We start from the raw sequence: 16391 nt of genomic DNA, 5'->3' as shown, positions 1-16391 counted from the left end.
TATAGTTTCTCCAAACTAGTACCAGAACAATCTCAATACAATAAAAACTTCTAAAATTATTACAATTAGAAGCATTACAATAGATAATAATAATTATTTAAAAATTACAATACAATAAATTTAACTATGATAAATTTCTAAATTTTCATCTATTTAAATACTTTAATTGTACATTAATTTTTAGTGCCACAAATCCCGAGTTTCTTTTTAACAAAGTTTCATCAAACTTAAAGATTTTATTACAAATAAAGATCAAACATTAAATAAAATAATAGAAATATTATGGTATATTTCAACTTAATAAAAATATTATTTCTTTTAACTTATATATTGTAAATATTTTTAAAAAAACATTGTATAAAAATTACAAAATTTTTAATAATTACAAATTTTTTTTTATTTTGTTAGTTTAAATTTTAATCAAATTAATAAAATTAATTTATAAAACTTTAGATATATAAATTAATATTTAACTAAAAATATCTCATGTTTTAATATATTTATAAAATAATTAAAATTGTAAGTTAAAAAAAAACTTTTTAATGTTATTATTTATTTATTTTTTTTAAATTATTAAAACAACAACGAAAAAAATTATTTATTATTTAATTTTTTTTAAAACATAAAAAGTAAATTGCGTAAATATATAAAAATTAGGAAGATCTTTTATATTTTGACTTAAATTAGATAGCAGAAGATCCAAATATATTTGTATTTTTATTTGTGTTATAATTTGATATTGGTGGTGTTGAAGAAAACTGTTGTTTTGACGTTTTTTGTTGTATTGGTTGATTAAAAGCACTTCCAGTACCAAAACCTCTTACTGATTCATTAACACTAGGTGGTGCATTCTAAAAATATTAATTTAAATTTAGTATTATAAAATCAACTTACAAAACGTTGTTTATTATTAAAATTACTATCATTGTAAGGTAATTTTGAAGAATATGGTGAAAATGCTAAACCAGAACCAAAACCTTTTGATGGTTGTAATTGTTTTACAATACCATTATTTATATTATCATTAGAAATACTAAAATTATTTGTATCTTCTCTACTTAATAATGATTTTTTTGGACTATCATTATCTAATGTAACTATTCTTTTTTTTATAGCTTTAATATTTTTACCCTTTTCTATAGAATTCTTTTCTTTTTCTTTTCTTTTACTCCATAATATACAAAATATTATTGTAAATAATAATAAAAATCCAAAAATACTTAATAAAGCTGTCATCCATTTTAAACCAATTTCTAAATTTCTATTTCTACACCATACCCAATATCCTTCTGACCATATTGATGTATTTCTACATGTTCTTACTAAATCACCATGAGCATAATAATTTGGTTTACATGAAAATGTTACTGTATCACCTTCTAAATAATTAGCAGCTGGAGGTGTTTTTATAACACCTTGTCCTTTCATTAAAGGTCCACATGATTTAAGTAATTTTGAACCTTTTTTTTGAAGACCTATAAATGATTTATGTTTTTGAAGTGTTGTTGTAGCAATTTCTCTATTACCAGTTAACATATAATCATATTCACATGGTTTAACTTCCATACAAGTAACTTTAACTTGATCCATAGTAAATACTCTTGAAGCATTAATAGATATAGTTTGTGGCCAAAATGTTGGAATATAATCAGATGAAGCAAATAAAGAAGGATTATAAATTGGTTTAAAAGCATCTTGAAAAAGTGGTGTTCCTATACGATCATTACTACCATCAATAATCCATTTTTGACCAAATTGTTCATATATTTGTTGTGTTGTTGATTGTGTATATGTATCTCCTGTTGCTCTCATTGTTGTTCCAGTTATTGTCATTAAATCATCTGAAGAATCTTTATTATATGTACCTAATAATCCCATTGTTGTATAACATTGTTCTTGATTATTTGTATTTGTTATTGTTCCTGGATTTTGTCCACTTTTACAAGTTGAATTATATGATGGTGGTAAAAATACCATTACATCTAACATTCCATTACTTTCAGATACTTTAACACCAGCACCAGAATTTAACATAACTACTATTTCAGACATATCCATATTAAGAAGAGGACTTCTTAAATTAATACCATTAAATTGCTGAAATTTCCATTGTGGTTGATCAAAAAATCTTCTTACACCATCAACATAAACATCTGTTCGATATCTCCAACGACGCATTGGTTTACGTGCAAAAATTTGTACAATACTACTTGAATTTTCTTGAATAGCTACACCAGTAACAACAGTAGCATTAACATTTGAATGCCATAATGTTTCATCAGGTTGTTCAAGACGTACCTGAACCATTAATTTATGAATTGGATTTTCAGACATAGTTAAAACATAATATCCTTTTCCAGGAAATGTATATTTTAATCCATCATATGTTACAATATGTGGTTCTCCATAAATATAACCAGCTACTGGTGGTTTATAATCTTGGCATCCATTTGTCATTCTTCTCCAATAATAAAATTCACAATGTTGAGCATAATGACAACACATTTGATATGGAAGTATATCATTTTGATAATGACTTAAACTAGGTATAAATGGTGGATTTTTATATGGATATGCTCCAAATGGATGTGCACGAGATGGTGTTCCTGGTTGAAAATATGTTGTATAATCACCATCAGGTTCCCAATCATCTGTAAACATAAGATATCCTTCAAAATCATAACAACATACTTGTGCAGCACCTGTCCATGTTGGACTAACACTTTGTATACAATGTTGTGCACCTTTATTATAAGGACAACTAGTATCACCATCCATATCACATGTCATATCAGGCATAAATCTTCCTAAATCAAGTAATGCTTGTGATAAAATACATGGACAAATATAATTTCCTTGAGTAAGATCAGCAATAAAATTTCTTCTTTTACCATCATATTCAAACCAATCAATACAAAGAGTTGTTGCCCAATTAGCTCCTAATGCTTGTTCCCATATTGGTCGATAATACCAAGGAAATGGTGTTATACCACTCCATAAAACACCATCTTCTATATCAGATAATGCTACTTGAACAAAACCAAAATGAAATTTATCTGATGCACCATATAACATATTAGTTCTTGATAATTGTGTTGGTTTAAATGTATATGATCCTGTATTACCAATACTTTTTGCTATAATATCAACTTTTTCAAAATGACTTCTATCAGCATCTTCCCAATATCCCCATAATGATATATCTATTCGAGCACTAGTGCTCCAAGTAAGATTAAGATATTGCCATGCCATTGATAATTGATCAGCATAAGGTTGATTCCATCTATTAATACTTTTTTCAACATCATCTTTTAATTTAACTTGTGGTGGAGAACGATGTGGTGACATAACATAAAATTTACCAGTAAATGGAAAACTAGCTCCACCATCACGACTCATTCTAACAATAACAAGACCTGTTTTATGAAATATTGGCATTATACATCGAGCTCTAGCAACTGATATTCTTTTACAGTCAACAACCCATGATTCAAAAGACATTTTAACAGAATCTTTTTCTCTTAAACATGGACCTGAAATATTGACTGCTATACCACCTTGCATTGGTCCCCATGGTGGAGCTGTTAAAACTCCACCTGTTGAAGCATTTGAACATCCACCAGGAATTATTACTTCATCAATTCTATGAATCCAACGTCCTGGTGTTACACCATTAGAAAAATATCCTAATTTCCATACACGTCCTTCACCAGAATATGGTAATGGATACCTTAAAAAAAAAAACTATTATTATTTAAAACAAAAAAATAATTTAAAAAAATGATAAATTATTATTAATTAACAATGTTAATTTAATAAAATATAATAAAAATTTAAATATTAATATTATTAGTTATATACAACTATGTTTAAAAAAATATATAATATTTTAAATATAAAAATTATTAAATAAATATTATATTTTTAATAATATATTAATAACTTACCATCCAGTACCATTACCACCATTAAAACCAACCATAGCAGGTTGTTTACCACCAAAACCATTTAAACCACCAGCATCAGTACTTGAAGTCCAGTTAAGACGGGCATAATTAAAAATAGCAAAAGTTCTTATTTCATCTGTAGCAATAACAAGTTGAAAAGTATTTTGCCAATCTTTAACATAATCAAATTGAGATACATCTAAAGCTCTTGGAGCTCCACCATATGCCATACGATACCATGTTACAATAAATGCATGTTCTGCTCTCCAACCATTTGCTCCTGTATAACCTTCTTGAACATCTCTAGTTATGTTATCTAAAAGATATGGATCTATTACCATTCCTGGTTGATTTATTCTACCAGGCATTTGCCTTTTTTTTCTTTTTTTACCAAATGTATTTGTATTATAATTTATATTAGTTTGTTGATTATTTATTTGTTGTTGAGAATTATAATTAATATTATTTCCACTAGAACTTATACTTTGTGGATTATAAGGATTAAAAAATTCATCATCATCAAGTCTTGGTCTATGAACAGATCTAAAAAATACATTAGATATTTTAACATTTCCTATTCTTTGAAATGCAGCATCAGCATAAAAAGGTGCTATAAATGAATGATCTCTTTCTTTTGGCCATTCAGGATTAGGAAAAGTAAATGGTGGTAATTGAAAAGATGGTTGAGCAAATGAAACAAAACCCATTGGATAAACAAAAGTATAATTAAAACGATATCCAAAATATGGACAATCAAATCCAAGATTTGTTTGAGTTTCTCTTCCTGCTTGACCCATTAATTCATTATCTAATGTCCATTTTCCAAATGGATATAAAATTGATTGCCATCCTTCATCATATCTAACATCATAATCAGCTTTTTCCATATTTTTAACATATGTTTGAAAATTTTCTCTAGCTAATTGTCTTTTTTTTCTAATTTTTTCTGAATAAGCAAAATCTTCTTTAGATTCTTTTTCAAAAATTTTTTCTAATTTTGCTTGAAACTCCATTTCACTTGTTATTTCATTATTTTCTTCATCTATCATACATGTTTGATAATTTTTATTAGAACAAATTTGTTGAATTAAATTATTTTCATATATTTTAGCATTAACAGATAAATTTATAGTATAAAAGTATAAAAAAAATAATAACATTACTATTAGAGATACATTTTTTAATCTTCCCATAATTTTTTTTTTAATAAAAACTAAAAAATAATTAATTTTAAATTTTGATCAATATAAATAATTTTAATTTATTAATTAAAAAATATATCATAAAATAGATAATATTAAAATAAATATGTTACTATTAAAAATAATTTAAATATATGTAATTAAAAGTCTTAATAATTAACAGGATAACAAAATAATTTCATTTAAAAAAAAAATAAGAGTATTATAATGTTTTAATTTATTCTTATCAAACAATAATAATATACATTAAAGAATATTTCAATATGTTTATTCTTCATAAAAAGTAATAGCCATATCATTGAAAATATTATAATTATTATCATATCAAAGAAGAAGTTCATATATTTTATGATACTTTTTCTTATCTTTACTTTATGTGTATGTATTTAATGTAGATGTATTTATGTCATTAAAATAATTCATAACTGATTAAATATAAAAGATTTATTACTAAAATTTGTATTAATTGTTTTTATTATAATATTATTTTAAAATATTTTAATTATTAATATTATTATAAAAAAATATTTTTAAATTATATTTTTTTTTATAATTAATCTTTAAATTAAATTTTATTTTGAAAAATATTTATTAATAAATGTTGTTAAGAAGTACATATAATGTATTTATTTTTCTGATAAGGTGGTCTAAAAAGATAAACTATTATCTATAATATATTAAAAAGTATTAATAATATTACTAGTAGAAAAATTTAACTACCAAACATAGCATACTTTTCATATTTGAAAAAAATTTAATATATATATAATAATATAAAATTTTCAATTTTAAAAATATTGTTAAAATAATTTTATAACTTTTAATTATTTTATTTACAAGTTATAAAATAACAATCTTTTAATAAGAAAAACAATAAGCAAATTTAGTCCAAAAGTTTTACTTCATATTTATTTACTTTTATAAGTTAACATTTTATTATTGAAATTGAGACATATGTTTCTACAAAAATACAATTGAGTTATAAAGAATATTAATTAATTAATATTATTACACTTTTTTTCCAAAAATTATAATACCCACAATTTAGTTTAACATAAATTTTTAAATATATTTGTCGTGTATATTAATATATTTTAAATTTTTGCTTTTTCACTGACTAAAACAAGAATACAGAATTGATAGAAAAAAAATTTGTTAAACATAAAAAGGAATAGAAAAACTACTGGAAATAAACCTTTATTTCTAACTTCACACTTCTCTTAAAAAAAACGATTTTTGTATCCAGATATGAACATCAACTACATTTTATTCTTTAATTGTTATTTATTAAACTTGGTATCTGAAATTAATTCCACTACAGTTTTCAATTTTGCTACTTTATAGTTCTCATTTTCTTTATTACACTTTCTATATTTATTTTACTTTACGGTGATTCATTAATTTTATTGTTCATTCACGATTTAAATTTTTCATCTAATCCATTTTCTAAAAGTTTGCTACAATGCTCGTCATAATTAAAATTATGTTAAATGAATTTACCTCTGTCGTATGATAAACAGTCTTATTTATGATTCTGCAAACTTTCTTAAACTTATTTTTAAATCCTTACCTTTCACTATCTGATATATTTCAATCCATTTTTTTTGTTAATATATGATATAATGTTTTTTTAACTTTCTCTATTCTAGAATTTGCGTAATTTTTATAGAGAATTACATCAATCAACTTTATTTCCTCCTTTTTAAAAACACCACTAACTTTTTAGCTTTAAATACCAATGCTTTTTCTGCTTTTAACTTCTTTACTTTATTTGACATTGCTCCATTATCTTTTCAAGCAATTAGATCACCAATTTTTCATCTAATTATAATTTTCTTCTTTCAAATAAACCGTGAATATCTATTGTCAGCTACAAAACTGTATGACAATCCAAAAGAATGAAACCATATACAGGATTTCGAGAACAAATTCCGAGCTGGCACGATCTCTTTTCTTTTTTTTATATCATTTTTCCACTGGCATATTTCACAAATTTTAATCATGTTTATCATTCTCTTTACAATTATTAACGCTTTATACTTCAATACCATTAAATGATAATACTCTTTTATCACATCATCTTTTTTTCTTGACATTAACAAATGACCTTTTCTACCTGGTATTCTTAATAACTTTCTCGTTATAATCTTTGTATTGCTATTTAGAAAAAATTTTCTATTTTTTCTTTATTTTACTAAATTTTATTAATTTTATTGAAATAATTAGCACATATTATTTTACTCTTAAATATATTGAATTTTAAAATCGAATTCTTGTAACGGCAAAATCAATTTAAAAAAATTTTGTCTCTTTGGTGTTCATTTATCTTGTGAAAAGTTTTTAATCAGTTTGAAAGAACACTTTTTGGCCAATTAAAATTTTTTTAATTTTCTCACTTCAAATATCACTACATATATTTCAAAAAAAGTGGTACAGCAATTTTTTTTACATGGTTTTCTTTTTTTTCTATAAAACATAATAACTTCATTTTCATGGTTTATATTACATTTATAAAACACTTCTCAAGCAGTTTATTTTACCACAATCAGTTTCTAAGTAAATAATGTTCTCAGGTGCTGCTTTTACTAAAAATACGGATTAATCATAGCTTTCTTTGCTATTTCTAATGCATTCAAAATTTAAGAGTCTTTTCAATTTTTAATGTTTTGAACTTAAAAGAATTAACAATCATCTGGAACGTCATAGTCATTGTCACATATCGTGAAATATTTCCACATGAATATCTTGATGAATGTAGAAATAATATCAATTCTTTTTTAGTGGTAGGTTCACGCCTGTCTAAGAATTCGTTGATATTTTTGCTTGAAATTTTAAGACATTAATTTTAAATGTTATATTCATTTATTCAATTTTACTTCCTCCGATACTAGATTTCTTAACTTTAATTAGTATATCATATTCTTCCAATTTATTCAACAACAATTTTACTATGCTAACATGGTCTTCTACAATTGAATTACATTAAACAGCAAAATCACTAATGAATATAAAGAAACCTTTTTTAAGTATCTAATAATTTTTGTAGCTAAACATTGTAACTGAATAGGCAAAATTTTTTTTAATTGTGCCAATTTTTTGAAACAATATACTTTTTAATAAACCTTCACCCATTTAAATAAAATATTTTTCAGTAGATATCTTATCTGAAGTTATGTGTTCTTTAAATCAATTTTATTATACCATTTGTAACCACTTATTCTATAAACATATCCATATGATTTGTTTACCGGAAAATAAATGGATTTTGTATACTAATTTATGTATCTCTACAGATTTTTAATTTTTAATTTTTTTTTAATAATATTCTTATATTTTAATACATAAACACTCTTCTACTAACATTATACTTTGACTTTGAAAGCAAAACATTGAAATTTTTAAAAATGTCAGCACCAAGATCTTCAATCTCGCTTGAAACTTTAACCTTTTACATAAAAATTTTTTTCATGGCGCTTATTTTATGAAATGTATTTCATATTTTTAAGTACAACAATTTTTTCTTCTTCATAAGAAATTGGCAATTCAAATTAAAAAATCAAATCTTCTACAATAACTTAATCTTCAGATGTCATTAAATGATTTGGTAATACAAAAACTTTTTTTGAATATTTTTCTAATTCAAAAAATTAATCATTACTTCACACTTATTATTTAAAGTCATTATTGTATTATTCACCATTTGAAATTGAAGTGGTCTAACATTATAAATGTTACAAAAAAAAACTATCCTTACGGCTACAAAAGTAATTCCAGATTTACTAACCAAAAACTTTTTACAAGCTTCTTATTAACTTGTACAAATATATGCTAATTTTCTGTAGACCTTAATATTGATTTGCTTTTACACATTTGATAAATTACTCGTTTTGAAAGTTGATTCTCTTCTTCATATTTTTCCATATGTTAATAATGGTTTGCATTTTCATTATAGTGTTGAAATATATTACACTGTATAATTAAAACTAATTTATTAGATTAAATTTAAGACTATAAAAAATAATATTATTTAATAAATTAGAATAATATTAATTCAAATTATAATATTTAAATAATACAAGTGTTTTCTCAACATCTTCAATTAACGCAGCTTGTTTTGACAACGTCGGAAATACAAACTTTTCCTTACTTAGATTCTTCTTCTTACTTTTACAGAAACATGCAAAGTGTTCTTTCTTTTTACAAGTATGACACATCTTGTTATTATAAAAGTTTTCTATTTAGATTTTTTTTTTAGCCCAATTTCGTAGCTAAGTCAACTTTATACACTGCTTTCAGCTCTTGAAAAAAAGTATAAATGCTTATAATATAATTAGTAAGTAAGAAGAAATAAAACTTAAAAGTCTTATCAGTAATCAAACGTTTGATATATCTTACTTAAGTTTAAAAAACTTCTGTCTCAAGCAAATTTGTATAAGAATATGAAATCATTTGAATCAACTGTTATTAATTGATCATCCATATTTTTAACAAAATTCACTACGGTTATTTACCTGTGCACCTACTTCATCATATTTACTTGACAAATATTGCTTTAATATTTCATATGAACATTGTAATTTCACAACATGTTTTCCACATTTGTAGCAATCCAAGTAGATAAAGTTATCACAAGATATAAATTTTTGTCTAAATTTTTATTAATGCTTTTAAATTTTATATGCTTTTTAGTAGTCAAAAAATGTAATACTTTAAATTTTTTTTAATTGAAAAAATTGAAAAGAAAACTGTAATGTCTTTTGACTGGCAGAAACATCTTTTTCTTTTCATAGATTTTTAAATATATATATGAAACTATCAAATTTGTAATCTTTTAGGACATTCTTTTAAGAAACTTTTTTGAAAGAACAAAGCATGCAAATTAACAAAGACGTAATCATAAATTAAAAAAATTTCATTGTCATATAAAGAAAGCTTCAAAAATGCAAAAAAAAACTTTTAATTGTATATTGGCAAAAAAATAGCCAAACAATTTATTTTTTATATTAAAAACTCAAAAAAATTATTAATTATAAATAACTTTTTAAGTGAAATAAAAAGTCAACCTATAATATTTTAATTCTTTATCAAATGACTGTAGTTTCATAAAATTTGGATCAATAATCATTAAGATAATAAAAACCAAACTATTTTTTTTTTTAATTTTTGAAATATTAATTGATGCTTTAATAAATTTTCTAAACAAGATTTTCTAAAATAATAATTCATACTTATAACTAAAAAACACTTATAACGTCATAATATCTATTAAATGACAATAATTTTATTAACAAATTTTTTTAATTAATTGAACTTTCTATTACAAGTAGCATGCGAAATATGCCATTTGTGTACTGCTAAATTAAAATGATAGTTTTTATCAAACTCTGTTGAAAAGAGTTGAAAATAAGTCACACCACCACTGTCAATTCGTGTAAGTTATGATAGAGGTATCAATGAATTCACTAAAATATACATTTTTAAGAAATATAGAATAAACAGAAAAAATCGTGGAAATTGATAAATTTTTTTTTACAGGAAGGTTGAAGTACACAAAAAGAACTTTACTACAAGTGTTGATTTTCGGTGAAATCTAAAGATAAAAAAAAGAATATTTTTTTATCACAGTTTTAGATAAAGAAATAATGATTCTTTTAGAGGTAATAAAAATATACACAGAAAAAAATTCTATTTTTCCAGACAATGGGATGTTTTATAAAACCAATTAACCTCAAGCTCAAGAATTCACTTGTTTAAAAGTAAATTAAAAGTATAACTTTGTAAACTTTAAGTTTGCAAGCTTACTCTTAGAAAAGTATATAAAGGAGAAAAAAAGAAGTACCCTGTCATTTCAATAAAAAATGTTATAAATTTACCTCGCAAAATATATGTAAAAGCAGAAAAAAAAGAGAAAGGTTATTTCTCTCAAATTACTACAAAATGTGGCATATTACTATCCTCCAGAATTGAATTGTGAAGATAATAAAGATGGATAATATGGAAAGTGAAATAAATTATTTGTTATTGTTTTTAATATTAATTATTATGTTAGTATTATGTAGTTTATATATAATGTTTTATTTAAAAAAACTCCTTTTTTTAAAAAAGAAAATATTTTCACCAAAATGAAAAAAAACAAATTTTATATAAATTTTTTTGGTACTTTTCAGTTTCGGTAGGGACAAATTTTGTTTAAAAAAAAGAGTACGAAAAAATTGAAAAATTAAAAATTTTATTTTTTTTTTGAGTAGAGGAGATTCTTTTGCATATATAATAATTAAAAAATTTTTAAATTTTGTTAATTTTCTCTTTTTTTTACGTGTTTTTTTTCGACGACCAGAAGGTTGCTATATCTCGCACAATTTAGATGAAAGAATTTTCTTGCTCATTTCTTTACTTCTACACGAATTCAGCGAAGTAACTGTCTGGCATATTTCTAAAAGTACCTCTCTGCTTCTTGTTTCTTCATTTGGCACTTTCCCACATTCTTTCAATAGTCTGGGTATGAGCTTCAGACTCAGGATTCACAAAAAAGAAGTACTTGTGATCAACCTTGAAGTGAGTGAATCTCTAGTTTCTTCTTACATAATTTGACCAAAACTAGTTCTTCGCTTTATAAAATAAACAACGGCTTTTTTTTTGGTCGCTAGTAAACTAAAAATCTCTATTTCTGCAAAAAAACACTTAATTTGAAAAAAAAATTTTGTGAAAAAATGACTGTTAGAAAAAGTTAAATTTCTTGATGATTTTTTTATCAATTGATCTAATTCTTTCATTATTGTTTTCCTGACAAGTCAATTATCAAACATCAATTACCTTTGAATTAAATTTATCACTTTTTTTGATAAGAATTATCATTTAAAATTTGTCCCTACCGAAACTGAAAAGTATCATTTTTTTTTGATATTTTTTAACTACAGCCAGCTAATAGTACAACAACACAAAAATAAGATAAATTTTTACTTAAATTAGTATCTACCCATTTATTATGATAACATTGAATTTCTATTCTTATTAATTAGTTGATTAGTTTTAAATTTAATTTTTTTCTCAAATTATTACTGCAATATTAGTAATATGTCTGTGGCATTTATATTTTTGCCTGTAATCAAAATTCTAGTATTATCAAAAAAACTATTTTAATAGTAATCATAGTTAATAAGTGGTATTTTTTTATATTTTATTTAAATATCATTTTCAACTATTTTCTTCTTTCCAAAGTATCATTAATAAATGTTTCTTTACTTTAAAAATATATTCTAAATTTTTATTTTTTTTATTCCAACTAAATCTTTTATTTTTTTTGATAAAATTTAACAGGTCTTACTATCAAAAGTTTTTAAAAAAATTTACACTACGTTAGTATGACTCTCTATGATTAGAAATACAATAATATAAAATCATTAGAAATAAAGAATTAAAATAAAACTTTAAAATTAAACTGAATTATTAACCAAAAAAATTATGAAATTACTTTATAATTAATGTTTTTTATATTATTGTAGTAAACATTATTTTTACTTTAGAAATAAAAGTACTATTCTTTAATATTACAAAAATAAAATATTTTATTGCTTACTGTAAAATGTACTTAAAAACATTATATTATTTACTCAGAAAAAGGTATTTACTTAGGTATTGTAAAGATTTATTCTAATTTTAAAAAATTATAAACGACTAATAATCCAATATTTTGTCAAATTTTTAAACAAACCGTCTAATCTTTATCTTTTGCTTTAATAAATAATTTATACTACAAATAATAAAAAGAATCAACCATAAAAACTACATATTTTTTTACATGGTTAGTTATTTTTATGACTCTGAAAATATTTTTCATTAATTAACTGTATTTTGGATTTATTTTTTAAAATTGTTTTAAAAATAAAATTTTAAAAATTGAATAAAAAAAATAATAATATATAACTTTATACGAATAATTGAAATTTTTTTACTGATTATTTTGTATTATTTGATTTTTATAAAAATAAAAAATAAATGTCTCAATAAAAGCATTTGTTAAAACAAAAAATGGTTGAATGCAAATTTTTTTAGGCTATTATTATATTGTGTTAAATTAAACAATATTTAAATTTACAAAAGAAAATATTAACAGTTAAAAAAGATGTAAATATTAAATTAAATATTGATCTTTTATTTTGGTATATAAAGAAAAAATTTATTTAAAAAATATATCATTTTTAATAATGAAGTTTTTATTTAGTATATTATTTGCTCTTACTTGTGTTCCATTCATTTTTGGAGGTGTAAGTTTGATTAATTAAATTAAAGTTTTTTTTAGCTTACTCGTTTGAGAATTCAACAAAACACTCGTGATTCAATGAGCGAAAATTCAAAAAAAGCATTTGATAAACATACAAAATCTATGGCTGAATTAATTAATTAAAGTAATCAACTTAATAATGTACAAGTTTCAAGTGCAGAAGATAAAAAAGAAATTGAAATAACACCAAGAAGAAATCCATCTTTGTATCAAGGAGATATGCTTTTAACAGAACAACAAGCATCTTATTTAATTGATGAAGCAAAATTAAAAATAGAAGCAAAAAAATCAAATAAGACAGGAAGTGATGTTGATAAAGAAATCGTTGAAAAACTTGAAAAAAAATCGAGCTTACAAAAAAAATTCATCTTTTAAATGGACTTTTCCAATTCCATACTTTATTGAAGCTGGTGTTGACCAAACTATTGTAGATAATGCTCTTAAAAATATGGAAAAAGAAACTTGTATTACATTTAAAAAAACAGCTCCATTTAATGATAAACCAGGTCTTAGAATTTATAAAGGAACAGGTTGTTGGTCATTTGTAGGACCAACTTATAAAGATAAACCACAACCAGTAAGTATTGATAATGGATGTGATTGGAATGGTATTATTCAACATGAAGTTTCTCATGCATTAGGTCTCTTTCATGAACAATCAAGACCAGATAGAGATGATTATATTGGTCTCAATCTTAATAATGTTTTACCAAATCAAAGATATAACTATGATAAATCTTCAATTGCTTCAACTGAAACTTTTGGTCTTCCTTATGATTATGGTTCAGTTATGCATTATGATAAAAAAGCATTTTCTTCAAATGGTGGACTTACTATGATTCCAAAAAATAAAGATTATTTAAATACAATTGGACAATATGAAAAAATGCAATTTAATGATATTAAACTTATTAATTTAGTTTTTTGTTCAGGAAAATGTAAAAGAGGTGTTAAATGTAATAATGGAGGTTATGAAAATCCAATAAAATGTGGTACATGTAAATGTCCAAGTATGCTTGAAGGAAACACTTGTAATAATGTTCGTAGAAATCCATCAAATTGTGGTCAACCTAATGATATAGTAGCATCTAATGCTTTTAAAAGTTTAAAACTTCAAGGTGTTAAAGATTGTGTCTTTCGTATTAGTGCAAAAGGTGGTAAAAAACCTGAAATTGTTATAGAAAGAGAAAAATTCAATGGAACAGATCATTGTTTTCCTGAAATTTCTCTTGAAGTTAAATTTAATAAAGATTTAACTATTACTGGTCCAACATTTTGTGGATCTATTCAAAATAAAAAAATAACTGCTGAAGGATCTCAATTGCTTTTCCAATATGTTGGTACACGTCGAGACCACTTTTTGCAACTAAAATATCGTTCAGTTTAATATATTTTCTGTATAAAAAATTTATAGATTTTACAAATTATACAAATAAATACAAATCTAAAATTATTAACAAATTGTACAAAACTTTTAATAAGTATCACATTTTACAAATGTTAATAAAATATTTTTTATAAATACAGCTGTTAAATTATTTTTTTTTTATTTTTCTTTTTTAAAATGAATTATTTTGTGAAACTATATTGATATATTAATCATATTTTAGTAAAAAATTTAATGATATTTACTGGTCTTATTAATCATCAGTTAATAAAATTTATATTTAATATTTTATTTATTTTATCAACACCAAATTTTTAAAACAAAAAGATTTATAAATGTAAGTTGCTTTAAAAAGTAAAGTACAATAATAAAAAAATTCTTAACCTACACATAATTTATCTTTTTATTTACTTATAATAATAGATGGATACAAATTATATTGATAAAGAATCACCTAAAACTCAAATTAATTAATATTAATCACAAAATAAAATCAATGATTCTAATTTCTTTTTTATCTTTTGTTTTTAGAAATAAAATAATTATATAAATTAAATGACTCTATCAAACCTTCATGATACTTGTAAATCAACAAAAATAGAACAAAGTAAATAAAAGTTTATTTTTCCAATACAGTTTCACAGTAGCTAGGGAATGTAAAAATTGCTAAAACAATGAGAAGGTAGCAAAAAAGAATATGACTAACACTAAGTAACCTTTGATTGATGTATATCCCAGATTACTAATTCTAGTATCTATATTGACTACTTGTTATTAAATAATTTACTAATAAATAGTTTTACTATTACTAAAAGTTTATTGCTTTTGATTTTATTTTAAAGTTTTCATTCTGTCTATTAATATAAACTTGCTATTAAAAATTAAAAATTCATTATTTTCTAAATTTTTTGTTAATTTCCATTTTACAAAAAGAAATATATGTAAATATGTTATTTTTAATTGCTTGTTATTTTTTTGTTATACACAAAAAAAAACGCTCATTTTTGATCCTCTTAGATCAATCTAGTACATGCAAAATGATATCGAAAAAATTATTCAAATTTTTAACTAATTAACAAAATGTAAAACAATAAATTTCGCAAAGCGATGAAAAAAATTGCACACTTTATTCTCTTTAAAATATATAATACTTTCTTTGAGTAATATTTTTTTTTTATTAGCATATGGTAAAAAAAAATATTTTATATATTAAAATTTTTATTAAAACAAATTTGTACAACTTTTATAATTAGACAATTAAATATATAAAATATAGTATTACTTAAAGTTAAGAAGATATAATTAAAATACATAAAATAATATTTATTTGGTTTCATAAACTTTTATATACGTTTAATAATCATTTGAAATATGATTTCTAATCTTACTCCCAGTAAAACATTTTTTTAAGTGATGTTAATTTATAGTATAATTATTTTTAAAGAATAAGAGAAACAAAAAGTTTTGATTTAGTGTAATTAATTAAATAGTTAATTATAATAATTTTAGAAAAACTTAAATAGAATTATTTAACTATTTTATTAAAATTGCTAAAAAATAGATAAAACTTTTAT

At 22.6% G+C, this 16391-nt stretch overlaps 2 protein-coding genes across 2 annotated transcripts; one reads left to right on the top strand and one right to left on the bottom strand.

The window, feature by feature from the left end:
- Nucleotides 1–683: 683 nt before the first annotated feature.
- On the bottom strand, nucleotides 684–4996 carry SRAE_0000046100 (Protein mesh; the record flags this gene model as incomplete). The annotated part of the gene is made up of 3 exons (XM_024646354.1): nucleotides 684–851; nucleotides 895–3730; nucleotides 3948–4996. 3 exons carry the CDS (start codon nucleotides 4994–4996, stop codon nucleotides 684–686), a joined length of 4053 nt encoding a protein of 1350 aa, XP_024500544.1.
- Nucleotides 4997–13737: 8741 nt separating this feature from the next.
- Nucleotides 13738–14817, top strand: SRAE_0000046000 (Astacin-like metalloendopeptidase; the record flags this gene model as incomplete). The annotated part of the gene is made up of 1 exon (XM_024646353.1): nucleotides 13738–14817. One exon carries the CDS (start codon nucleotides 13738–13740, stop codon nucleotides 14815–14817), a length of 1080 nt encoding a protein of 359 aa, XP_024500543.1.
- Nucleotides 14818–16391: the final 1574 nt, after the last annotated feature.

Source organism: Strongyloides ratti, scaffold srae_scaffold0000003 (assembly GCF_001040885.1).
Source record: "Strongyloides ratti genome assembly S_ratti_ED321, scaffold srae_scaffold0000003".
NCBI classification, from domain to species: Eukaryota; Metazoa; Nematoda; class Chromadorea; order Rhabditida; family Strongyloididae; genus Strongyloides; species Strongyloides ratti.
This window is presented reverse-complemented; position numbering and strand designations above follow the sequence as displayed.